At 64.2% G+C, this 24,359-nt stretch overlaps 1 protein-coding gene across 1 annotated transcript in view; it reads left to right on the top strand.

The window, feature by feature from the left end:
* SND1 (staphylococcal nuclease and tudor domain containing 1) overlaps positions 1–24,359 on the top strand; it is a 91,142-nt gene that overhangs the window by 36,594 nt on the left and 30,189 nt on the right. The window contains exons 11-12 of the mRNA XM_040545188.1: positions 10,947–11,036; positions 23,917–24,017. Of these exons, the coding sequence (XP_040401122.1) occupies positions 10,947–11,036; positions 23,917–24,017 (191 nt within the window). The remainder of the gene's footprint in view (positions 1–10,946; positions 11,037–23,916; positions 24,018–24,359) is intronic.

The following is a 24,359-nucleotide window of genomic DNA, read 5'->3' on the forward strand; positions in this document are numbered from 1 at the left end:
CCTGGCTTTTGGGGAGGAGGAGGAGGAAGAAGAGGAGGAGGAGGAGGGCAGCATCGCCCCGTTCTGCTCGCACTCATGCCCATGCCATGGAGAGGCACCAGGCGTACTCGCAGTGGGCTGGGAATGGCTGGGTGGGTGCTGGGGCGCTGGGGGCACCTTTCTGCACCCGCTGCAGGGCTGGGGGATCCCGAAGCAGGGCTGCTTCTCCTCGCCCTGCCAATGCGCTCTGACAGAATGCAAACCTCGTTAAAATGCTAGGCTTCCAATTACAAGGCTCCAGCAGGGAGTCCGTTTTGATAATGAAAGCGATTAAAATGGGGACCTCTCTATTTTTTTTGCTATAGATGTTCAGCTCAGAAGTAGCTTTAATTGGACCCTGCTAATGATGCTGGAGCCATTCCTCGGCCTGAGGTGCTCCAACACCCACCTGAGGGCTCGCCACCCACCTGGGTGCAGTGGGGACGATTCAGCCCTGGGGCGACCCCCCCCCCCACTTCCTGCTGTGGCTGGTGCTGGGAGCCCCGTGGTGTGCGGGGTTGGGGGCTGCTGGTTTTGGGGGCTCCTGGTGTGGGCCAGAGGCTGCGTGGGCACCATTCCTCCCCATTTTATACCCGTGTGGTTTCATTCCTCTTCCCATCCGAACTCTGGGTTCACTTGGCTCCTTGTGTGCTCGGCAGTGCTGGGGCGCTCGTCCCCGCGAGCCGTGCTGGTGCTGCTGCCGCCTGCCTCGCCATGGCACCCTTGTGCAGCACCTGGCCGCTCTGCTCTCCTCTTGTAGTCACTGCTGTAGCAAATGGAGAAGTTCCGAATTTCTCCCAGAATTTGTGCGCGGCTGCTGGGGAACCGGGGAGGAGCGCGGACACCCCCGGGGTGCCCAGCACGGAGAGGGGAGCAGGCGCGGGGCACCTTCGGGACGAGGCTGTCACACATACAAGCTGTGTGAGCGATGTGCTGGGGCTCCCTGAGCCTCCTGCCTGCCCTCCCACCACAGCCTGGGGCCCGGGAACAAGGTGGGAGCGACCCTGCCGCAGCAGCCGCGGGATAACAGGCACCCGGGGGAAGCTTCTCCCTGATCCCCATTAGTTTAGAGGTGCCCTTTTGCCCTGAAGCCTTTGAGTATTATGGAGCTCCCAGAATGGCTGCTTGCGGCTAATCCTCTTACGGTTGTAACTCTGGCTGTTCTCGTTAACTGAAGGAATATCCACTGAGATGCTTTGATCTTCCCCTCACCTCTCTGAGACCAGCGGGAAAAGAGCCGCAGCCGGGGCTGCCTCCGCTCGCCAGGCTCAGCAGCGGCCGGCTGCTGCGACAATTGTGCTGCTCCTGTGCAGCCCCTCGGGGGTCACCGATAGCTGCTGGTGATGGTGGCACCCCAAAATGCCGGGGCTGGGGGACAGCCACCCCTCCGTGCTGGCGCCGTGGGACTCATGCTGCTGCGCGAGGAGCCGAGCTGGTGCCAGCGCTCGGTAAATCCCGTCCCGCAGGGGCTCTCAGCGCGCGCTCTCTCCCTTATCGCCGCTTAAAACCCTTCCTCTGCGGCTCAGCCGCGGCCGCCCCGCGTTTATCGTTCCTCTGAAGTGTTCCAGGGCACGTGCCGCCTTGGCACCGAGTGCCTGCTGCCAGGGAGCTGCTTCGCAGGCAATCCAGGAGCCGAGAGCACTTCTCCAGAAGAGCAGGCAGAGCTCAGGGCGAGGTGCTTGAGGAGCTGGAAGCGGCACTTGACGCCGCGCGCCCAGGGACTGCACCGCTCGTGCAGGCAGGGGATGCCTGAGCAAAGCGCCGGTCGTTTCAGCGGGAGCCCCTCGTCCTTGTGTCCTGGCTGCGAGCGCTGCAGGACTGCAGGCACCTCGACACCGTGCTCCTGGAGCCGCTGCTGCTCCCGGTGCCGTCCCTGGCCCTGCGGAAGCGCCGCCCTGCCCGTGGACGAGGCGCTGGGGCAGCGGTGCCGGTGCTTGTGCTGCCCCCGCGTCCGCACGTGTGCTGTTAAACCAAGCGCATGCCTCCGCGTCCTTGCAGACAAAGCCTCGAGGTGTTGCAGAGCCTCTGGCATGGAAAAGCCTCTCTCTCCCCGGAGGCTCGGCAGCAGCGTGCTTTTTTTTTTTTGCTCGCCGGCTGCAGTCACCTCTTTAAAGCCCCGTAGCCGGGCCCCGGTGTCGGACACGCTTGTAACGGCAGCAAGGAGCACGGCGCCGTGTTCGCTGTCACCGCCTCGCTGTCCCCGCTGATGGATGTCGTGTCGGCACGTCCCCGCCAGCCGAGCGTGCCGGGTTCAGCCGAGGCTGCGCGGGGGCGGGAGGGCTGGGGCCGCCGACGTGCCGCGCTGCTCTCCCGGCCTCCCAGCTCCCCGTGCGGGGCGCTGAGCAGGGGGGCACTCGAGGATTTTTTAATGCATCCCCCACGCCGCTGCCCCCGGGGATTTCCCTGCCCGCAGGAGGGAGCCCCGCACCCCGGGGGAGGGTCGCATCCTTCCCCCCTGCAGGCGCACCGTGACGCACGCCGTGATGCTCCGGGGGGGCACCAGGCACCTGTGGCGGTGCTCCCCTGCGCGAAGCTGAGCCGGCAGCAGATGCAGGCTCAGGATTTGTGGCTCTGTCGTTGCTGCAGCTGATTGCCCTGGGTCGGAGAGCTGCCAGCAGCTTGTTGCCTTGCAGGGGTGTTCTGCCCTGGGGGCTGCCTTGTAGCAACGGCTGGGGTGAGAGGGTGGGCAGCGGGGGGCTCCCTTCAGTGGGTGGAGGCACCAGGAGGGTACCTGAGCGCTTCGGAAAAAGAGAAAGAGGTCGGGAACATGGGCAATGCGCCTGGGTGCAGGGTGCAGTGTGTGGAGCTGTGGGGTTTGGTGAGGGGCCTGGTGAGGTGGGCAGGGGGCAGCGCCCGGGGGTCCGCGGCACCGGGGAGGGGTGGGAAGGGAGGGACGGGTAGGGAGGGAAGGGCAGAGGGATGGTATTGCAGGGACAGAGGGAGGAATTGGGTGGGAGGGGCCCTGGCAGCCCCCGACCCCACGGGGTCCTGCGGCCGGCAGCTCGCGGCCGTTCCCCATGGCTGGCAGCCCCGGGTTGAGCAGTTTGTTCTCCGTGTCACCTCGAGTCGATTTGCCATACTAATCGCTTAACAAATAACGAGCTTCCCTAATTGCGCCGGCACGGGAGGGGAGACCTCTCCCCACCATGGTCCCGCCCCGTGCCTTGGGAAGAGCTGCGTGTCCCAGCTCCATGCCTTTAATTCTGTGACCTTTTCGGGTCGCTGGCACCCACCGCGTCCCATGTCCCACGTGGGGCAGGCAGCTCCGTGCCGGGACGTCCCTGCTCGTGGGTGCAGGTACAAAGAAACCTGCCTGGTTTGCAGCCATCCCAGACAGAGGATGGTGACGCTGCCTGCTCCGTGCCGGGTGGGTTGCCATCATCCTGATCTGAGGGACCCGGGCACCGGGGCGCTGGGCATGGGGAGCCCCGAGCCCTGCAGGGCAGCGAGGAGCCGCGGGTGCTTTGTGTTCAGCCCCCTCCTGTTGCAGGGCGCCATCCTTCGCGGCAGATACGGGCCGCTGGCTTCCTGAAAATAGACTCTAATTGGCTGCTGTGCAGTGTAATGATTTTAATTTGACAAGAGGGCCGTAATTCACTTGTCCTGCTGCGTGTTTATAGCCACACGTGAGTGGTTTGAAGCGGAGGGGCCGGGGGTGCCGTCCCCCTGCGCTCATGGCCCCGTGCAGGGCGCACATCCCCAGGGTGGTGCAGCTCGGACCCGCTTTCAGGGCCCCCCATGCTTCATTTTGAACAAGAAGCTTTTTTTTTTTCTTTTTTTTTTTTTTTCCTGGCTTTCCTGGCACGGATCTGCGGGCAGCAGCATGCTGCTATTGATTTCCAGTTTAAAATTCTCTGCTTCCAGGAGTGTGGGCGAGCAGCTGACCCCCTCCCCTTCCCCAGAAACTCCAAAGATGACGCTCAATGCATCGACTGGCTCGATAATAAAACGACTTCCTCGCTGCACACCTTTAATTAAATAAGGCTAATAAGCCTTTTTTTTTTTTTTTTTTCCCTTTCCTGCATGCCTGATGCCTTTCCCCTGGCAGCCGGGAGAGCCAGGGCCACCTATTGGCGTGCGCCGTGCCGCGGGGTCGTGGGGGTCCGGTGCTGCGGGGAGGGTGCCCGAGCCAGAAGTGCCGCTCACCTGGAGCTGTGCTCTGACAGCTCTTCCCAAAACCTCTGCTTCCCCTCCCCTCCCGCAGCCTTTCCAGGGCTCGGCAGCTTTTCTGCAGACAGCACTTTGCACCCAGACCCCGAGTCCCAAAGCCAGGAGACGTTGCCGCTCGGCGCCTGGCTTTGCAGGATCGCGGAAGACGTGGGAGCCCTCGCTGCGTGCAGACAGCGGGGCAGCTTACGGGCGTGCTGCTGCGGTTCAAGCTCTTGGCTGGAAAAGCGGTTTAAAAAAGCAATATCTTTATATGTGGCCATAATTGCTGGATGTTTGATGGTCGTAGAATTTAGTTAGCGTCCTTGCTTTTATATTGATTTTTAATGTTTATTTGCAAAACCTCAAACGTGTGTCCAAGTTCTTGAACGGCTTCCCAGAATGATCTACTGGGCCACTTCCCCTCCGATATGAAATCCCATTTTTACAGGCCAGCAAAACGGTATTTAATGGTGGCTGACAGGGTAGCGTTTAAGGGCGATATGTATTGGACACTTAAATGTTTCTATTATCCGACTCCCGGCACAGATCATTGCATTTTAGTTGTTCTGGGAATTGCAGAAGGGTTTGCATTTTTCATCAGCGTCACCAAGACGTGGCCTTGGGGGAGACCCAGCCCCTGCTTGGCCAGCACAGTGCCGTGGTGGCTTCTGGCGTGGCATGGCACGGCACAAGGCATGGCATGGCAGTGGCTCCCGGCGTGGCGATGGCTTCTGGTGCGGCGTTGGCACCTGATGCAGGGGTGGCTCCTGGTGCAGTGGTGGTTCCTGGTGCAGCTGCACATCCTGGCCCAGTGGAGGCTCCCAGCACAGCGGTGGCTCCCAGGCACGGCCTGGGGCGAGTGTCCTGGATTGGCGTGGCTGCGGACCCGTGTGTCTCTCCAAGGTCACCGCTTTTTCTTTTCTTTTAAGGCAAATGTTTGCTTTTGTGCAATTCCGTGGAGAGCGGCAGCTGCGTTTGCAGAAGAGGCTTTTAAGCACTTGAGCGCTGCTTCCAGGGCCGGCTTTTCCCCACTCCTCATTAATGCAGCGGCGGTGTTTTACCCAAGCCTTGGAAACCCCTGGTTAAGCAGCGGGTGGAGGAGCCCTCCTGGAGCGCTTGTTCCCCGCCAGCCACGCTCCGGGTGGACTGGAGGGCGCACCCCCTGGGATCCCAGGCAGTCACCCACCCGTGCTTTAAAAGCAGAGCTCAGGCATCTTCGCTGGCAACTCCCTGCCCTCCTCGCGCGGAGGCTGCGGAGCTGCCATCAGGTCACTTCGCGGCTGACTTTAATCGGAGCTGGCGGGCCGAGCCCCCGCGGCGCTGCGCTGCGGGCCGGGCGCTGCCGGGGCTGTGCCAGGCTTCGCTGCTCGCTCCCGACATCCCCGTCCTCGCTCCTCCCCTTCCCAAACGCCGTCTTGGACAGGATTAGGAACTTAACAGCCTGTGCCAGATAGACACTTAAACAAGCAATAAATTTGGAGTTCGTTAGTGAGGATTAATTGGTGTTTGCACAGGGCTTTGCCTGTGCAAAGCAGTAGATAGGAGCCAGAGCGGTGTTATTTGCTTTGAAGCTTCGCTGTGACCTTGTTGGGGTTCAGGAGGGGCCCGTGGTGCACATCCTGCTGCTGGCAGCTTTTTGCATCCCTCTGCTGGCGTCCCTTTGCATCCCGACCCCCACGTCCCATCACATCCCACCGCCTGCATCCCTTTGCATCCCACCACCCACATCCCATCACATCCCACCACCCACATCCCATCACGTCCCGCTGCCCACATCCCCTTTCATCCCAGAATGGCCACGCTGCAGAAGCGCGTGGACGACAGCCGCCTGTGGGCTGAGCCAAGCGTGCCCTGGACCACCCGGGAGCACGCTGAGGACTCGGGGACAGGAGCTGCTCCGGGAGCCCCGCGGGCAGAGCAGGAGCCCGAATTTAGCCAGCAGCTTGCGCATGCCTCCAAAGTGGACGTCCTGGAGCCGCTTGGATGGAGCCGGGGAGCAGCAGGCAGTCTCTGGCTTTGCAGGGAGGAGAGGGTGGGTTTGCCTGCGTGGGGGCTCGGCTCCGGCTCCTCCGCACCTCGGGGCTCCTGTCTCCTCTCCGCCTAGGGGAGCGGAGAGCAGGGAGGTGACCCCTGGGGCACTCGGTGCTTCCAGAGCTCTCCTGGGCCCTGCAAAGCCTCTGCCCTCGAGCAGCTGCCCTGGAATTTTGGCTGTGCTGGCGGGTCCCTCGCGCCGTGCCGTGGGCATGTCCCGCGAGATGCTTTAAGTCACCAGCGCCCAGAGAGGCACAGGGCGCCGCACGCCGCCGCAGCCGGCCCTTTATTCTGTGGGCAGCACACGGCTCCGTCTGGGCCACCGCTCCGCTTGAAAAAGAATCAATATTTGGCAGCAGGCAGCAATCAGTAAATGGAAGCCGGCTTCGCGCGCCGCATTTGTTAGGATGTAATTGGGAAGGGGTGGAGGGGGAGGTCAGCAGCAGCTCGTGCGCGCTTGTCACCGCCCGCGAGCGGCCGCGGCTGTGCGGGCAGGCGGCTCCTCGCTGCTCCTCGCTGTCCCTGCGTGCCCCTGGCTGTCCCTCGGTGAAACTTGGTGTCCCTGGGTGTCCCTCGGTGCCCCAGGACTGAGGCAAGCCCTCGAGCCCTCCCGCTGCACAGCCCTGTGTGCCAGGATGGGAGTGGGAGGCACGGAGGAGCAGCATCCCCGCGGCGGCGCGGCGCAGGGCTCAGCCCGCCCGGCTCCCCGGCCCCAGGAGCTCTCTCGCTGTCCCCGCGCGGTGCTTTTTCAGCGGGGCGATGGCTGCCGCTGCCTTCCGCTGCTCTGCAGCGCTGGGCTGTGAAATGAGGAGTTAGTCAGCCCTGCCGCTCGGCGGGGAGCAGCCCGGCCCCGCTGCGAGGGGACGAGGCCGGCTCTGTGCTGCCGGGGCCGGGGATGCCCGGGGGCTGTTTGGAGGTGGGGGGGGGGGACACGGCGGCAGCTCCGCGCAGACCCCGCTGCGAGCGCTGTGGGATTCATCACGCGGCTCGACTCCAGCTCTGGCGCGGGGCTGGGAATTTTTCTGGCACCAGCCAAGTGATGGAAACGCCTCCGTCCCCGGGGAGGGGAGCGGTGTGAATAACGCATCCTGCTGCTGCGTGCTGCCTTCGGGGCTCGGCGCCGGCAGTGCCAGCATTCCCCATGGCAGAGGCTGTGCTCTCCGTGCAGGGTGGCTGATTTTTCCTCCAGCCAGCCTCTCCAGCAACGTGGCCTTACGATGCCCGTGCCCTCACCTGGCTTTGTACGGTTGGGGGCAAGAAGAAAGCCCCCGCCGTGCGTGAAAAGCCGGCTGAGCGCAGGAAAAGCCCCCCTGGGCCATGGTGCAGCGTCCTACATCACGGGTCCATGCCGGCCTCGCCCAACCACCCAGTGGGCATCAGAGCTCCTTTCGGGAAGAAATCATGTCTCTGCTGACCCCATGCCTGGGTCCTGTCCTCACTGCACCTGCAAAGGGGTTTTCAGCTGCTGCGTGGAGCAGGGGCCTCCTGCGGGATGGGTTCGGCACCGCTGGCTGCTGCGTGCAGGATGCCCTCGCAGGATCCGACCGTCTCCAGCACCCGTGGCTGCGCTGAGCAGCACGGGCACGGGGAGGGAGCAGGTCCAGCGAGCAGCCTGCGAGCGGTGCCTAGGAGATCATAAACTCTATCAAAGCCTCATTCATTATGGGAGAACGTGGAGCGAAATTGCCGTCGTGTCTTTGTTCGCTTGCTCCCTCTCCCATCTGATTCATTTCCTTCATTTCCTGCTGCTTCTGCCTTATCTCGTTCCTTTCAATTTTCTCCTCCCTTTGGTTCCCCTGGCTGGGCACCAAGGCTGCGCCGCGCTCACTCTGCCCCGGGCTGCTGCAGCGCCGCCGTCGGGATGGGTCTTCGCTATCCAGGCACCAAGGGAGGGGCAGGGACAGAGGCAGGAGCAGCAGGCCTGGGGCAAGGGGGAGCAAATCTGGGGGCCGACGGATTTGCAGCCTGACCGCGCTCAAGCTGCGGGGTCAAATGGCTGTGGTGTGGCCAGGACCCCTGGTAGGGCTGGGGTCTGCCCCACTTCTGACATCTCCGGTTCCCGGGGGTGTGTGTCCAGGGGGTCCCGGGTGCGGGTCCATCGAGGGAGGGCGGCAGCTCGCAGCCCCCATGCCCTGCGGTGTGCACCCCTGCTCTGAGCCATGGCCAAGCTCCGGCTGTGCCACACACAGAACCTGGGCACGGTGTCACCTGCGGGCAGGGGGATGAGCAGGGACGACCGGCTGCGCTGAGCCGAGCCCTGCAGGGTTTACTGGGGCCACTGGCTAGCAGCACCCAGCTCCTCCCTTTGCCCTGCCTGATGGGTCCTCGTCACGCTGCTGGGACCTCCCATACCGAGGGATGGAACCCTGCCCAGGGCTGGCCACGGGTTCCCGTGCCCAGCAGGAGCCCACCCTGGGGTGCTGGCACTGGTGCTGGCTCCAGCTCCGTGCCGAGGGCCACCTGCCAGTGGCACAGGCAGCGGTGGGGACATTTGGAGGCACCAGCCAGGGGCTGCTCCGCTCCTGGCAGCGCGGCTGTGACCACCCTCGAGCCGGTGGCAGCCAACCCAGCCTCCGCGGTGCTGTGCTGAGCACCGGTGTTGGGTCCAGAAGCCCCAGCGAGCCTCAGGACGGCGGTGCTGGTTGGGAAGCGGGCGGTGCGGTGCTCCCCGGGCACGGCAGCAGGGCTTGCTGGTGCTGTGCAGGTGGGAGCAGCGCCTGCCTCCAGCACCGGGGTGCTGCTCCTCGCATCGCGCTGCAGGCTCGGCGGTGGGCGACGTTCCCGGCACCAACATCCTTCGCTTTCAGCTGCTGCCGAATCTCTGCCTCGTCTCCGTTCTTCGCGTCGCGCCCATCCAAGCGAGAGCAGCCCCGGCTCTTCCTTTGGCTGCGGTGCAAACGCGGTGCTCGGCTCGGGGCCCCCCCGCCCGCTGCAGATGTGGGCAGCGCCTCGGGGCCGCACCAAACGCTGGCACGGCACGGTGGCTGCCCCGCTCCCCGCCAGCTCCCGCGGCAGCGTGAGTCGTGAGGACTGGTGGTTGTGGGTTTTTGCTGTAATTGCAAAACTTGTGGAGCAGGAGAGAGCACCCGTGGCCGCCCTGTGAGTGCTGCAGCTCTTCTCCAAGCCTTCCAACGTTCCCCTTGCTGCTGAAATCCCCGGGGAAAACGCTGGAGACTTGCTGCCTCTGTTGCGGGTGTTGTCCTGAGCTGTGGCTGGCTGAAGTCTCAGGCTGAAGCTGCAATTCAGAAGTCTCCCTTTTACATGAGGATCACGAAAACCGGCAGTGTAGTTTTGTGTCTGCGAGCTCTCGCTGCGCCTGGAGCCTGTGCAGCAAAGCACAGAGTGTCCAAAATCACAGACACGAGCAGTTTGTCCACAATCACAGACACGAGCAGGGAAGCTCCCAAGGGGGAGCTGCCACCGTGGCCCTCCGGAGACGGAGCCCAGCAGCACGTTGGCTTTTAAAGCGAGTTTTGTCACCCCGTGCACTGCCCCCAGGGCTGGCGGCACAGCCTGTGGGGGACGAGCCCCTTAGGGCAGTGGGTCCAGGCGCACCGTCTCTGGTCCAAGAACTGATCAGTCCCCGGAGCTGGGTCACGGGGGGGACACGCAGGGATGTCACCGTGCGCCCGCCCTCGCTCTCGCCAGGCACCTGCTTTGGGCGCTTGCGGTGATGGGGGCAGGGGGGACCCGCAGCCCTCGGGGAACTGCTGGCATTGCTGGCATTGGGGCTGGTTCTGCCATGGGGCAGGTGTGGTGCAAGTCTGGGGCTTGGAAATCCCATGGCGAACCTAAAAACTGACCCAAACTGCAGACGCATGCCGGGCTGCGTCCTTTGAGTCCCCCCAGCAGGTTTTGGGTGCGTTGCACCTCCCTCAACCAGCGCAGCCCCGTGCAACGCCCAGGTCTGCGAGCGAGATGTTGTCTGCTCACAGCCCAGATCCCGGAGGCACCTCGTGTAGGTGCTCGTGTCTGTTACCTGGTACCGATCACCGGGTTTGCTGCTGCAGATCCTGATCAGTGGCACGATGTGGCCGTGCCCTGCAAGTCCCTGCAGCGGCTCGGCTCAGCCCTGCCTTCCCCGGCCCTTTTTCGCCCCCCGCATGCCGCGGGATGTGCCTGGCCCCGCTGCTGCTGCTCAAGTCCCCGCTGCTATTTCTGCTGGAAAACTGCTTCCCGCTCAGCCTTTGAAGGGGTTTCATCGCCGCGAGCTGCCCCGAGCTGCTGATGGGCAGCGAGCGGCGGGATGCCCTCCACATCCCTTCCCTTGGCATCTCATCCCGCAAGTGCTATTAATCACGGCCAATAATGAGCTCCTCTAATGAGCAACTTTTGTGCAGGAACCTGCGTGAGCAGAGGCCGCGTACCCAGCTTGCAAGCTTTCTTAATTACCGAGCTCTCCTCGTTTCATGTTCCCCTGCCCTGGGTGGGAGGCGGCGAGCAGGGGAAGGGGCTGCTGCTGTGTGCGGTGTTTGGGGTGTGCTGGGTTTGGGGGTGCTCGTGGTGCCTAGATCAGGGCTGAGGGGCTTTTGGCAGCCCCTTGGCTGCAGCCATGCTTGGCGTGCCCCACTCGGGCAGCATGACCCCCTTGCCTGTTGTCTGCACCCTCGGGGGCTGCTCCCGAAGCACCCATGGGTGCTGGGTGCTTGGGGTCCGTCCGAGCAGGGGAGCGCACCGCGATGCTCCAGCTCCATGGGGGGGTTTGGGGAGCTCCCCGTGACCTGTGCCCCTCTCTGCTCCTCCCGCAGGACAAGAACAGGAAGCTGAGGCCCCTCTACGACATCCCCTACATGTTCGAGGCCCGGGAGTTCCTGCGCAAGAAGCTCATCGGGAAGAAGGTACGGAGGGGCTGGGGCCGGCGGCGAGGTCCTTGCCCGCTCTCGGTGCGGGTGGTGCCGGGGGGGCCCGGTTGGCTGGGGGGGGAACAGCGCCATGGTTTGGGGGTCAGCAGGATCGGCTCCATGCAGCAAATTGCCAGAGACACCCAAAGCTGGAGCATCCTCATGCCTCAGCCCTGCTCCCTCCCAGGTCCCGTGGTGTGTCCTGGTTATCCAGGAGGGCTGTGTACCTGCAGAATTTCATCTTTTCCTTTGTTTCCCTGGCATATTTTTCGAGGCTGGTTTAGAGCAGTTCGGGGGAATGAAGAATATAATGTGCACTTAACTACTGAAGCACATGCTCAGGATGCAATTTTCAAACGCTCATAAAATGGTCAAATAAAATCAATTTCCTTCATGGTGAGGCTGCTCACTGCTGCTCATTGAGGACTATTTCCATGCCTAATTGCATCTTTCCATTTCAGAGCCCTGTTTGTATATTAAAAAAAAAAAATAGCAGCTTGCGAGACTTTTGTAATGGGAAGTCTGTCACTTGTCGTGCTCGAAAGCAACTGCAAGGATGTTGCTGGGACTTGTGAAGAGAGCTCAGGTCTCTGAAATGGAAACAGCCTCGTGCCAGCACCTGGAGCAGTAGCAGCAGCAGCAGTAGCAGCAGCAGCAGCGCTTTGTGCTGCCGGGGCAGTGGCACCTCCCTGCCCAGCTGGGGGCTCTTGAGTCCTGCAGGCAGCAGCCACGTGCCCTCGGGGAGGAGCACGGCTGTGGGATGCCCCTGGCGAGGGGCAGGAACTGTGGTTGCAGGGGGGATGCCCTGGTGGGCAGCTCGGGGGAGCACGAGCCCCCCGTCCGTGGGCTAGAAGTGTGGTGCTGCTGGAGAGGGGGCGGCTGCGCCGCGGCCGCCCCAGCACGACCCCTGTGCAGGCTGGTTGCAGGCACCGTGCGCCCCTCGTCTGGGCAAGGACTGGCTCCCGCGGGTGCTCCGATGGCGGGGGGAGGCTCCAGCGCGCCCAGAGCCCGGAGGAGCAAGGCTGGGTGCTTGCCATGCAGGGCAAGCCGGCGGTGCTGGCCACAGGGAGGTTGCAGAGCGCTGCGCCGGCACTGCTGAGCACCGCGCCAAGCACCAGCCCCTTCCCGCTGCCGTGCCAGGCCGGCGCGGTGTCCCGGTTCGGCTGGGGTAGAAGAAGAAGACCGTGTCCCTGGCAGCACCGGGTCAGGGCTCCCCCACCCTGCCCTGCTTGGCTGCTGCTCGAAGCCGCGCTTTTTCTCCCAGATTCTGCTTGCAAGCCACGTGCCGGAGCGCACGGCCGTGTGCTGGCAGTGCTGGGGAGAAGGAGGAGGAGGAAGAGGAGGAGGAGGAGGAGGAGGGTCCTGCCTTCCTCACAGCGATCAGCACGGGGTTCCACCAGGCACCGTGCCCGCAGGGGTGGGCGCAGGATCAGTCCCAAGGGAGGCAGGCGGCGGCGCAGCCTCGCTGCGGGAGCCACGCTCCTCCTGCTGCGCTTGGATCGCTTTCAGCAGCAGAACGAGCAAGGCAGGAGAGCCGCCAAGTGCCAGCGGTTCCCGTTCCCGAAGTGGCTGGTCAGGAGCCAGTGACCCCCAGAAATAGCAGCAAAAAGCCGCTGGGCTGCGGGTGGAGGCAGCCTCCGTTGTGAAAGCCCCCGATCACCTTGCAGAGCGGCGCTGGGGCTCCGGCATTCCGGCAGCCCTGGGAGCCGGGCGCCCCGTTGCCTTTGATGTTGCATAGTTTGCTTTATAAATATTTCCTTTGTCAGCTCCACGTTTTTCACTTCAGATTAATTTGATTGAGTAAAGCGATGAAAAATCCTTTACGTTAATGATCAAAACAGTCCCCCGAGGTTGGCGGTGCGTTCTGATCTGAAATGACAGCCTCACATGCGGTGGCGTGCCCTTGCCTTCTCACGGCTGGCTGTCAGCATCGATCTTTGCGGCAAAATTCCTCCTTTCCCACCCCCTTTTTAATATACTTTTAAACCCCACCCCAGCAGGGAATTAGCGACTTCTGAGAGCTGTCTGCTTCCAGGGAGATCAAACGGGGTGGGCTGGCGCCGCGCTGCGCGCGCTTGCGGCGAGGAGCCCAGGGAGCCCTGCCACCCCGAAGCCACGCACGCGTGGTCCTCGCTCCCCAAGTCCCCTGAGCACCCGCCCCAGCTTGGCCCCAGGGCTGAGCACACGCTGTGCCCCCCCAGGAGCCCCCGGCTGCCCCACATTGGGCATGGGGACAGGGATGGGAACAGGGACGGGGCTCTCCCTGCCTGCATGGCCCAGCCTCGGCAGGGAGCAGCCGCCCGCCCTCCTGGTGCCTGCTGCTCACCTGGCCCGGCGTGGCGGTGTGACAAGCCCTGGGCGGGATTGCTGCTAGCAGCAGCTCCAGAGGAGCGCGATCATCCCCTTCAAGGCCGATGAATTGGATATTAGGAATAATTAGGCCAGGAGGAGCTTTCGGTCCGGCTGCCGGTGCTTCATCAGCTGCCGCCTCAGCTGCGAGCAGTGAGCCGCAGGGCTTGGCCGTGCCGTGCCCCAGGCTGCCTGCGGGACAGGGGACAGGGGCTTGACCCCCTGCGGGTGCTGTCCCTGCACTCTGGGGACCCTCCTGGTGGCTGCTGTCCCTGCACGGCCCTGGGGACCCTCCCCACCATCACCGTCCTTGCGCAGCGGTGACCTTGCCCCCTGGGTGCTGTCCGTGCGCGGTGGCAGGTCCGGAGGGCGGCTGTGACACTAGAGGGAGCTGCGCTGTAGGAATTGCAGAGCCAGGTGTCCCCTGTCCCCCCTCAACCCCATCCCACCCCAACGTACCCCATCCCACGGCAAGTAGCACCCTGGTCACCCAGACCCCCGCTGGGTGACAGCTCGCAGCCGCTGTCACCATCCCCTGCCCTCCGCCCCGCAGCGCGGTCCCCGCGCACCCCCGCGAGGTTCCCTGCCCGCCCGTGTCGGGGCTCTGCACGGGCCAGGGAGGAATCAGTGCAGGGCCAGGGCTGCCTGGAGCTGCCGTGAGTGTGGCAGGGCTTCGCTCCTGGGTGGCTTCAGGCAGCCTGCAGGGTCCCTTCGCTGTCCCGGGGCTGGGGACAGGCTGCTGTTAGCCGGACCCAAGGGGACGCCCGTGCCTCTGGGACCCGTCCCTGGCAGGGTGGGTGCCGGTGGCTGAGCTTTGCCTGTCCCCCTCCCAGCGTCTGCTCCCATTCATGGTCTGACATCCTCTCCTCTTCCTCCTCTTCCTCCTGCTGTGTGGGAGCAGCCGGCACACGTGCAGCATCCCCAGTCTCACCTGGCTCTGCTGCCGCCGCTCTGCTCCCAGCCGGCGAGGGCAGCCGTGCCGGATCCTGCCCACTCATCTTGCCGGCCCCGCTGCCCTCATCCCTCTCCGTCAGCCCACGGTGGAGCCATCGGCTCAGCCAGCACTGCCCATTTCACCCCCGGAGCTGGGCACCAGCAGCTCCCCATTCCCTTGTGCCTTGCACTTCCCCGCGGGGACGGTCAGGGGCCGCCTGGCTCTGGGGCCACCGAGGTTTGCTCGAGCGCCTGAAGGTGGAGGGGGCTGACAGCAACCCCCCCCCCATCTCTCTGCACCCTCAGCCGTGCGCTTTGGGGTGGGGAAGGTGCAGCGATGGGAAGGCAGCAGGGGCTGGTTTTGGGGTCGGAAGCCCCAAAGCCACCTGTGTGGGGTGTTGGGACCCCTCGGTGGCCGGGGGACGCAGCCACAGGTGCCTGGCCGTGCCACACAGCTTGTCCCCGGAGCAGGGACAGCCCTGCCGGCCCCCCCCGCACCGTGCTGCCGGGCGGGAGGCAGGGGGACCCCGCAGAGGGTGTTTCCCAAACCCCGCTCCAGCAGTGGGCTTTGGCACGCTGGTGGGAAGCAAATTAATGTTTCACTGTTTGACACCGCTGAGATTATTCCTGGCAGCGCTGAGCGCAGGCAGCGTGGTGGCTCCGCCGTGCTTTCCCTCTCCTCCCCGGGCCGCGGGGGCATCGCGGGGGCATCGCCACGTCCGAGCAGATGAAATGGGCTGGAGCCGAGCGCCTCGGTGCCCCGCTGCCGCTTACTGCTCCGCCACCGTGTCGAGCCCCCCGGCTGCGCTGCGGCTCCTCGGGGTGCCCCCTTCTCCCCAGCAGCGACGCGTTGCAGCGGTGCAAGTTAACGTGCCTGCCTCGGGCTCTGGGTGGGCAAAGGGAGCCCGGAGCAGCTCCTGGGCTGTGCCGTGGCTGCTTTGATGGGCGCTCGTGTGTATCTGGGGCGAGCGGGGGCTTGGGCACCCCTTTGGGATCCCGGGGACGGCTGCGGGGCTGTGCACACAGGGCTGCGGGAGGGCTTTGCTCCTAGAGTCGCTTTCCCACCTTTGCTCCTGGAGCCCCTTTCACATCGCCTTTTCGGCCCTGTGGCACCTCGTTCCCTGGCTGCTGGAGCCCAGCATCGCCCTCCAGCCGCCGCATCCCACCGCTGCGCTGCGTCCCCGTGCCGTGGCACGGCGCTGCCGGCCCTGCGGAAGCGCAGGGGCAGAGCAATAGCTTTTCCCCGGGCCCCTGCAGTAAAAATAAACCGCGGCAATAGCTTCCAGAAATAATTCCCTCTGTCCCCCCTCACCCCCCTCCCTGCGAAGAAAGCACTGGAGGGAGAAGACGAAGAAATATTGCCGTGGCCGCGGCCGTTTCCTGCACTCTGAGCCTGCTTGCTCTCGTTTCGGGGAGCACTTATCATGTTAGGAGTGGAGCAGGGCTGCTGGTAACCACATTTGAATTCCCAGGACCCCGGGGGTGGGGAGAGAGGAGAGAGCAAATATCATCTATTTTCTCTCCCGCCCTTTCATCAGAGCAGCAGGAAGTTTTAGAAAGCACCGATTTTCATGGCGCATTGCTTCCCTAACGGACCTCTTTCGCTCTCGCTGTGCTCGGCTGGCCCGATCACAAACCTTGCCTCGGCAGAGAGACGTCGCTCGGGGGCCCGGGGGGACGCGGCCGCGTCCCCCCGGGCCCCCGAGCGACGTCTCTCTGCCGGTACTGATGCTCAGCATCACCGCATCCCGATGCCCTTTCCAAAAGGGGATGCCTCTCGCCGTTCCATCACCCCACCGGGGACACCGGCACCGCGCTCCCCGTTGCACCAGCCCCTTGAGCTCCCCGAGTGACCCGGCTCGGTGGAATTTGCCCCGTGGGACGAGATAAATCAGCTGCCGCGGCCGGCGGGCGTTTGGCTGCTGTGACACGATATGGATTTGCTCGGAGCTGGCTCCCGCCCTGGAATAAATCCGTGGTGCGTGTCAGCGAGCGGGCCGGCTCCCTGCGCGCCGAGCGCTGCCCATCGATCGCAGCGCCGGGGGTGCACCGCTGTTAAGCAGCTTTTGTTAATTACGCCGCCGCGCAGGCAATTGGATAGAGTCTGAATGGGCGCTCTTGGCCCTTTCCTCTAATTAGCTCGGGGGGATTAATCATGTGAACGGGGGGAGAGATGGCACGAGATAACTCAAATAACTCGGTGACAAATACGCCCTGAGCGAGGAAGCGATTCAGTCCCACGCTGCGGCCGTCAGGGGAGCAGAGGGGTGGCTCTCCCTGGGGTGCCCAGCACCCATGGGTGCCCAAGAGGCTACAGCCACGGGGATGTGGGGCTCTGCGGTGCGCCAGGGCTCCGGGCATCCCCACTGGGGACCGCACACAGCGGGTGCATGCCCAGAGCTCAGGCATCTTGGGCGTCTTTCTGCCTGGGCAAAGGTGGCACGAGGGTGGCCTGCCCTCGCCCTGCCTCCACGTGCCTGTGCCTGGTTATCTGCAAAGCCTCAGATTATTTTTAATGCCTCAGGATTTGTTAGCGATGCGGCTCAGGGCTGGAGCCTCATCAAAGGGAAGGCTGACAGCGAGCTGATTAAACCTCTTCTCTGCCGCGGCAGCCCACGAGCCTGGGATGGAGACCCCAGCATACCTGGAAAGCAGCGGCTGCAGGTTTCCCTGCAGATTTTCCAGGCATCCTCCTTCTGTTTGTGGTCAGAGGCACCCGGACGCTCCTGGGGCTGCTCCTTTGGGGCTTGCCACGAGCAGCACTCCGGGCGTGAGCGTGCCAGCGTCCTGCAGACCAGCCCTGGAGCTGGGCTCACCGCTGGGAACAACAGAGTGGGGTTGGAAGGGGAAAACGTTTCCTCCTGGGAACGTCGTGCCATGCGAGCCACCGGGCACAACTCTGTGCCAATAACTGTGCCAGGGCGTGGGCACCGGCTCCGGAGCCTGCCGGCAGCGCAGCACCATCGCTGCTGCTTCCGAGCACGTGGAGCTGGGGAGGGTTTTGCTGTTCAAAGCCTTCTGGAGAGCTGGCTGCTCCCCAGTGCCCAACTTGGGAGGAATCTTCTCCCTCCTGTATTTTACTTGGAATAAACAGTGTGTGCAGATGCAAATGAGCAGGGGGAGAAGCCTGGCGGCGCGCTGAGCGCTTGGTGCTGCAGCGGCTGAAATGGCTCCATGATAGCAGGGGCAGGCGAAGAGAGCAAGCGCGGGGCCGCGTGTGCTCCCAGCGGCGCAGTGACCAGAAATTCGGGGCCATTTCCTCTCTCTGCGTCCCTTTTCTTCCTTCAGACGCTTCCTCAAATGTCTCTGCCGGGCACTTCCATTTGCAGGTTGCAGCCCTGGTTTTCCCAGCTCGGGCAGGCGCTGCCATAGCAAGGTCAGTTGTGTCCCGGGGCTGCCGGCGCCGCTCAGCTTGGCTCGGCCGCTCAGGGCCGCAACCCGGGCAGGAGGGAGCACAAAGCCCCTCCACAAAGCCCCCGAGCCGCTGCGGGCTGCTTTTGGCAACGGCTGGGCTTCTGCAGGCTGCAGGGGTCTCTGCAGCGTGGGGCTTGGGGCATTCCCCAGATGAAATGCCGGGGTGATGGGCTCTTTGCACGCCTTCGTGATGGGAGGATCCCACGCGGAGAGGTGGAGGGAGCTGGCGAGGAGCTTTGGGAAGCTGAAGGCGAGGCGAGCTGGCTGCGGCTCGCTGCTCGCAGCAGCGCCCTTTCTGCGGGCTGGGCCGAGCGCCCTGGGGAAGGAAGCTGCCCGTGTGGGCGCACAGCGTGGTGCTGGAGCCCAGGCCAGGCTCTGCCAGCTCCGTGTGCCCGGTGGGGAGCAGGAGGCGCCTGGGGGTGCAGCCATGTGGCACACGCTGAGTGTCCCACCGGGTCACCAAGTCACGGAGCAAACGCTGCACCGTTAGGAATGGGACCAGCCTGTGGCTCCCTAATGCAGTAGTGTTACGGTCCTGCTGAGTGGGGTCAGCTGCAATAGGCCCCCATGGGGTGGGAGAGCGGGAGCAGGGCTGCAGACCATGCCTGTGTGCCGGGGCACGTCAGACCTGCTGCCCAGCCCCGTTTTTAGTTTCCTCTCTTACTCCCACCAGCAGCACGTGCTGGTACCGAGCTGCTCCGGGACCTGGCCGTTGGCACATCCGCGGCGTGCCGGTGCCTCTCCGCAGCGTCTGAGCTGCTGCTTTCCCCGAAACGCAGCCTCCTGGGGCAGCTCCCCTCTGCGGGATGCTGTGGGGCCACAGTGGCCTCAATCCCAGCGCCAGGGCAGGTGCCAGGACACGAGGGCCCAGCTCCCTGTGGAGTATGGAGGCCGCAGCTCTGCTCCAGCTCGTGCTGGGCCGGTGGGAGCGGGCTGCAGATGGGTCGGAACAGGCAGCGGGCACCAGGTCCCCCCGCACAGACCTCCCCCTGTCCCCGCACCGCGGTGACCGAGGGGCAGGGGACCCACGTGAGCTGCCTTGGAGCAGCCCAGCAGCTGCGGAGCACCGAACAGGAAAAGCCAAACGGGGAAGATCAGTGCCCGAGCTCCCCAGAGTGGCATCTGCTGATGCCCGGCACGGCGGCACAGGGGCAAGGGTGTGCGCGTGGCTGCGGTGGCAGTGCCCACGTTTGGAGGGGCAGGGTGGGCTCCGTGCCGTGTCGGTGATGTCCCCAGGGGTACCCCGTGCCCAGGAGGGTCAGTTTGGTCCCAAGGCATGGGGACGGGGGACAGGACCTCAGGGGTCCCACGTGCGGGCACTTGGTGCATGGCAGGGTGTGCACATGGCAGGGGTGGGTGGCAGACCAGACCTGCTCGGCTATAATTACTGCCCGAAACGCCCACGGATCTCCCGTCCCTTCTTTGTCCCAAACTCACAGGGACTATTTTTGCCCCCCCCTGCGAGCCTGTGCCACGTGTCCGGGTCGTGCAGGGGAGCTGGGTTGTGCCCGCTTCTGGCTTGGAGGCCGAGCGGATGCTCCCAAAGACCAGAGCGCCAGCGTGGCTGGGGAGCACGTGGGGGGGACCATGCACGGGGGCTGCACGCTGGGTACCACGGACCAGGGACCACGTGCCCGGGGCTGGATGCAGGGGACCACGTGCTGAGGACCATGTGCTCAGTCCCTGAGTACCAGGGACCATGCGCTGGGGGCCACATCCTGGGGCCATGTGGCAGCAACTGGGGGACGGGCACAGGGGGCACATCACAGGGACCCGGTGCTGGGCACCACGTCCTGGGCACCACGTGCCAGGGACCACGTTAGAGGGACTCTATAACAGGGACCACGTGCTGGGTCCCACATGGCAGTGGCGGCGTGCCGGGGACGTGGTGCTTGGCACCCCGGGCACTGCTGCTCCTCCTGGGGATGTGGTGCTCAGCACCCCGGGCACTGCTGTGGGTTTGAGCCCTCCCTGCACGCCCTCCCACACAAGTTGGTGGCGAGTTTTAGGGCTGGGGTCAGCTCAGCCACCCTCTCCCCTCACCGTGGTGCCGGGACGGTGCTGGCACGGCGGGGGTCTCGCCGGTGGGGTGGCCGCAGACCCCGGTGGTGGCAGGGGACAGGGGCGGGTGACATTGAGCTGTGCCGCGGCGCGCGGTCTCTGTAGTGCCGTTCTTCCCGGGGCTGGATCTCCTCCAGGGAGGAGAGCTGCCGGAGTGATTTAATTCACTCTGACTGCAGCTGACCTTGGAAACCCGCCGATAGACGGCCGCCATCGACACCGGCTCCGGGGGGAGGGGGGGGGACACGAGCTTGGTGCGGCCCCGCGGGCACGGGGGAACCGAGCAGAGCCGGCCGCTGCGCCGATGGGCTGAGCATCACCGTGCTGATGGGCCAAGCTTTGCTGTGCTGATGGGCCAAGCATTGCCACGCCAATGGTCTGAGCATCACCGTACCAATGGTCCCTGCATCCCACAGCCCACCCCAGGGCCGAGCTCCCTCCCGGTGCTGGCAGCTGCGGGAGCTCAGCACGCTGCTCCCCGTGCTGGGAAAGCGCTCGTCCTTTTTACCCCCATGAAATATTTGCTGGGTTGCAGGTCTGCTGGGTGACGGGGGTGGAGGCTTGTGCGCATGCCTGCTGCCCGACAGAGCCTGGGTCTGGGGTGCAGGAGGTGCCCAGCTGGGTCTGGGGGTGCAGGAGGTGCCCGATTTGGGGTTTGCAGGTACATACAGGAGATGCCCAGCCAGATCGGGGGGGGTGCAGGATGTGCCCAGCCTGGGGTGTGGGTGCAGGAGGAGCCCCAGCCCGCTGGAGCACCTTGCCTGCGGCTGCAGCCCGTGCACCAGGATCATGCCGTCCCTGGTCCGAGGCTTTGCCCTGCCTGGTGCCAGCACCGAGCCCTTCCCTCCTGCAGCCCCCTCTGGAAGTTTCTGCCAGTGGGTTCCACAGAGTGGCACGGAGGCTGTCACGGCAGGAACTGCCCCGACCTTGCTGGGGACACGAGGGGACAGGAGCTGGCTGGGGGAGCAGCAGGGATGCGGCAGCACCCAGGGCTTGGCCACGAAATAGCTTTGAGCTGGGGCTGGGGGTGTCAGGGTGACTCAAGCTTGGTGGCCGCGGGGCCAGCGGTGCAGGATGCGGGCGATGCAGCCACGAGCCAGCTGCCTGCTTGGTGCCGGCCCCGAGCACCTGCTCCTGGCCATTGTCCCCACGGCATCGCTCTGAGCTCGCAAGGAGAAGCATCCCTGTAGCAGCTCTGCTCAGGGCTGCAGGCAGGCAGGAGCCAGGTGCTAATTACCTGACAACTTTAATTTCTGGTTTGCAGCCAGCTCCAGCCGCTGGCACGCTGCTGCTGCTGCTCCTGGCACCCCGGTGCCCCGTGCGTGCCCTGGGCCGGGTTGGTGCCGCAGAATCACCCAGCTCCTCGCAAGGTGCAGGTCCCCACTGCACACCACAGCTCCGGGGCCTTGTGCCGGGGTTGTGCTGGGAGGCACGGGGGGGGTCAGGGCTGCAGGTGGGGTCAGTGGGACACGGGCAGGTCCGAGCCCCTTCGTGCCGAATGCGTAGGAAGCTCGTGGCGAGCTTGTTCTTGCTCCGGGGGGTGGAGTTTTGCCTTTGCAACTTGTCAGCTGCAGCTGTGCTGGCATCACGCAGGCGGGGCACGTGCCGGCTTTGTCACCGCGCTGAGCCTCAGCTGTGCAGGGGACACGGCGCAGTGCGACGCTTTGCAACGCGACAGGACGCGGCACTGTGCAACGCAGCGCGGTGCAGTGCAGCGCCGCACAACGCAGTGCAACACAGCACCATGCGATGCAACACAATGCAGTGCAGCGCTGCACAATGCACCGCAGCACAACACAATGCAGCACGGTGCAGTGCGATGCGACACTGCGCGATGCGACACAGCACCATGCAATGCCACGCAACGCGACGCAGCACAATGCAACACGACGCAGTGCAGTGCAATGCAGCACAACGCAGCGTAACAATGCTGTGCAGCACAGCGCAATGCAACACAATGCTGCACAGTGCAACGCAACACAGCGCAGTGCAATGCAACACCGTGCCATGCAGCACAGCACCACGCAATGCAGTGCGATGCAGTACGACACAGCACGATGCAGTGTGGTGCAGCGCAACGCAATGCAGCACAGTGCGACGCAGCACAACGCGATGCAGTACAGCACAACACAACAGCACAATGCAGCGCTTTGCAATGCAACGCAACACACCACACCACGAGGCAATGCAGAACAAGGCAACGCAGCGCTTTGCGACTCAGTGCAATGCAATGCAACAAAACACCACAACATGCAGCACAGCACAACACGGTGCAGTGCCTCGCAATGCAGCACAGCACAATGCAGTGCGCGGGTGCTGCAGGCTGAGCTGTGATGCCCAGCCCGACCCCTGCCTGCTCTGCCCCTGCCGTGACGATGCAGGGTCCTAACGATGCAGGGTCCTGACGATGCAGGGTCCGTGCTCAGGTGGGGGCTGCCCCGTAGAGCTGCTGGCCACCCTGGCTGTTTGCTGGACACTTTGCCCAGCTCCAGCCGAGGTGTTTCCTAAACGAGCTGTGCCTCGCCGCCTTGCCCGGTGACATTTAAAAGGGCCCTGTAGTAGTTTGAATTCCCTAACCTGCCTTTTGGAGTAATTGTTGTCTTTTTTTCTCGTACAGTTGTTATGACAATAGTTTCACGGGGAGGAATTCCTTTAACCTCTACCCTTAATTGGCTCTTTCCTGACAGAGCTCCCTCTTTTGTTGCTGCTAAAACATGATTAGATCTGCTGCTCCAGTGAGTGATCTGACGGCAGGAAATTTTGACTCAGTCGTACCTTTTTGCATTTTTGTGCTCATTTAAAAAGCAAGGCTTGTAAGGAGCCGACAGTTTGAAAGGGTTTCGGCGACGCTTTCTTGTAGCGCTGCGCTCGACGCCTGCCTGTCTCGGGCTGACGGCACGGAGCGAAAAAAAAACACACGGGGAAAGCATGCAGTGTGTGGGTGTCCCCTGGGGGGCAGCAGCCGGAGGATCCCCCGGGGGCTCCCCCTCCACCTATCCTTGCCCCGGGGCCCTTTTCGGGGCAAATGTGGAGCTTTCTGTCACTGGCAGGGGCCCTGCACTGTCCTCGCTGCAGGCACTGCCCAGCCCCGGCACGGCCTCTGCTCCTGTGGATCAAGCGCCAGCTTTAATGGGGAGAAATCGGCTTTTTTTTGCAGAAGCAGGGTGGTGGGATTAGGTCGGATTTGCATAGAAATGGTGCGTGCAGATGTGGGAATGCATTAGCGGCCTGTTCGAGCACGTGGGCTGGGAGTTCAACTCTGGTTTAATTTTCCCTGCTCTTTATTGCGTTACCGTGGCCGGGAATTGCAGATCCACGCTGGCACTGCACGCAAGTGCTGGTGCTGCTGGCGCTCTGGGTGCTGCTGGCGGTGCTGCTGGTGCCGCGGGTGCTACCACTACTGCTGGTGTGCTGCCCAAGGACTGGGGAATGATGCCCTGGAGCTGGAGTCAGGCACTCACCCCTGCACATCCCTGCACCCCCAGGTTGTGCTGAGCCCCGATCCGGCAGCAGTGACCAGCACATGTGCAGCAGGAGCCGCCCCGAGCTGGACCCCTTGCAGCTGGACCCAGCAGTCCCGGAGTGCACCCATCCCCATGCAGGGTGCACAGTTGGGTGATGGGGGCACCCCGGGGTGCTCCCTGCCCCGCCGAAGCATTCTGCAAGCAGGGCTTTGCGTGCCGCTTGGCGTGGCGCTGGCGATGCTGATGCTGCCTGACAGCTGCGGCTCAGCAGCGAGCTGTGCCGTAACGCACCTGAAGGTGCAGCCAAGCTCTCGTACCAGAGCCCGAACGCCATCACCCATACACCAGGAGGCAGCCGGGCTGGCTGCGTGCTCGGGATCCTGGCCATGGCTCCTGGGTGTGCAGGGAGCTCGCAGCGGGGCTTGGCAGGAGCCGGGCACCCCGGGGACCCAAGCGCCCACCAGGAGCCCACGGCGCAGCTCGTCCGCCCGGCACGGCTCCGGCTTCACTCGGCTCGCACCGCAGCATCTGAGGTTGCAGCGCTGACAGCGCCACCAGGGCTGGGGCAAGGGCAGGTTTTGGGGCCTGGGGGTGCGGGAATGGGGGAACCGTGGCCCTGACGCTGCGCCCACGCTGACCCCTGTCTGTCCCCGCAGGTGAACGTGACGGTGGACTACATCCGACCCGCCAGCAGCGCCACCGAGACCGTGCCGGCCTTCTCCGAGCGCACGTGTGCCACCGTCTCCATCGGGGGAATGTAAGTGTGGCCCCGGGGCCCTGCTCTGCGCTCTGCCTCCTGCGGGATTGGGACAGGGGTGGCCCATCCGTGCTGCCCTGCCCCAGCACCGCATCGCCCTGTGCGCCCCAGCGGGGTGGTTTGGGGCCGCGAGGTGCAGGACCCCACCACGAGCTGCCCGCCTCCAGAAGCATCCCAGCCGTGGGTTTGCTTTGGAGGAGCTGTCACTGCTCCCTGCACTGTCTGTCCTGTCCCAGAGGCAAAGGACGTCGCCACCCCCCCAGCCCGGTGCAGCGGTTTGGGGGCTGCCCCACACACACCCACAGCCCCGAGCAGCCCCGTGACCACAGGGAGCCCCCGCTC

Source organism: Cygnus olor, chromosome 1, assembly GCF_009769625.2.
Source record: "Cygnus olor isolate bCygOlo1 chromosome 1, bCygOlo1.pri.v2, whole genome shotgun sequence".
Lineage (NCBI taxonomy): Eukaryota > Metazoa > Chordata > Aves > Anseriformes > Anatidae > Cygnus > Cygnus olor.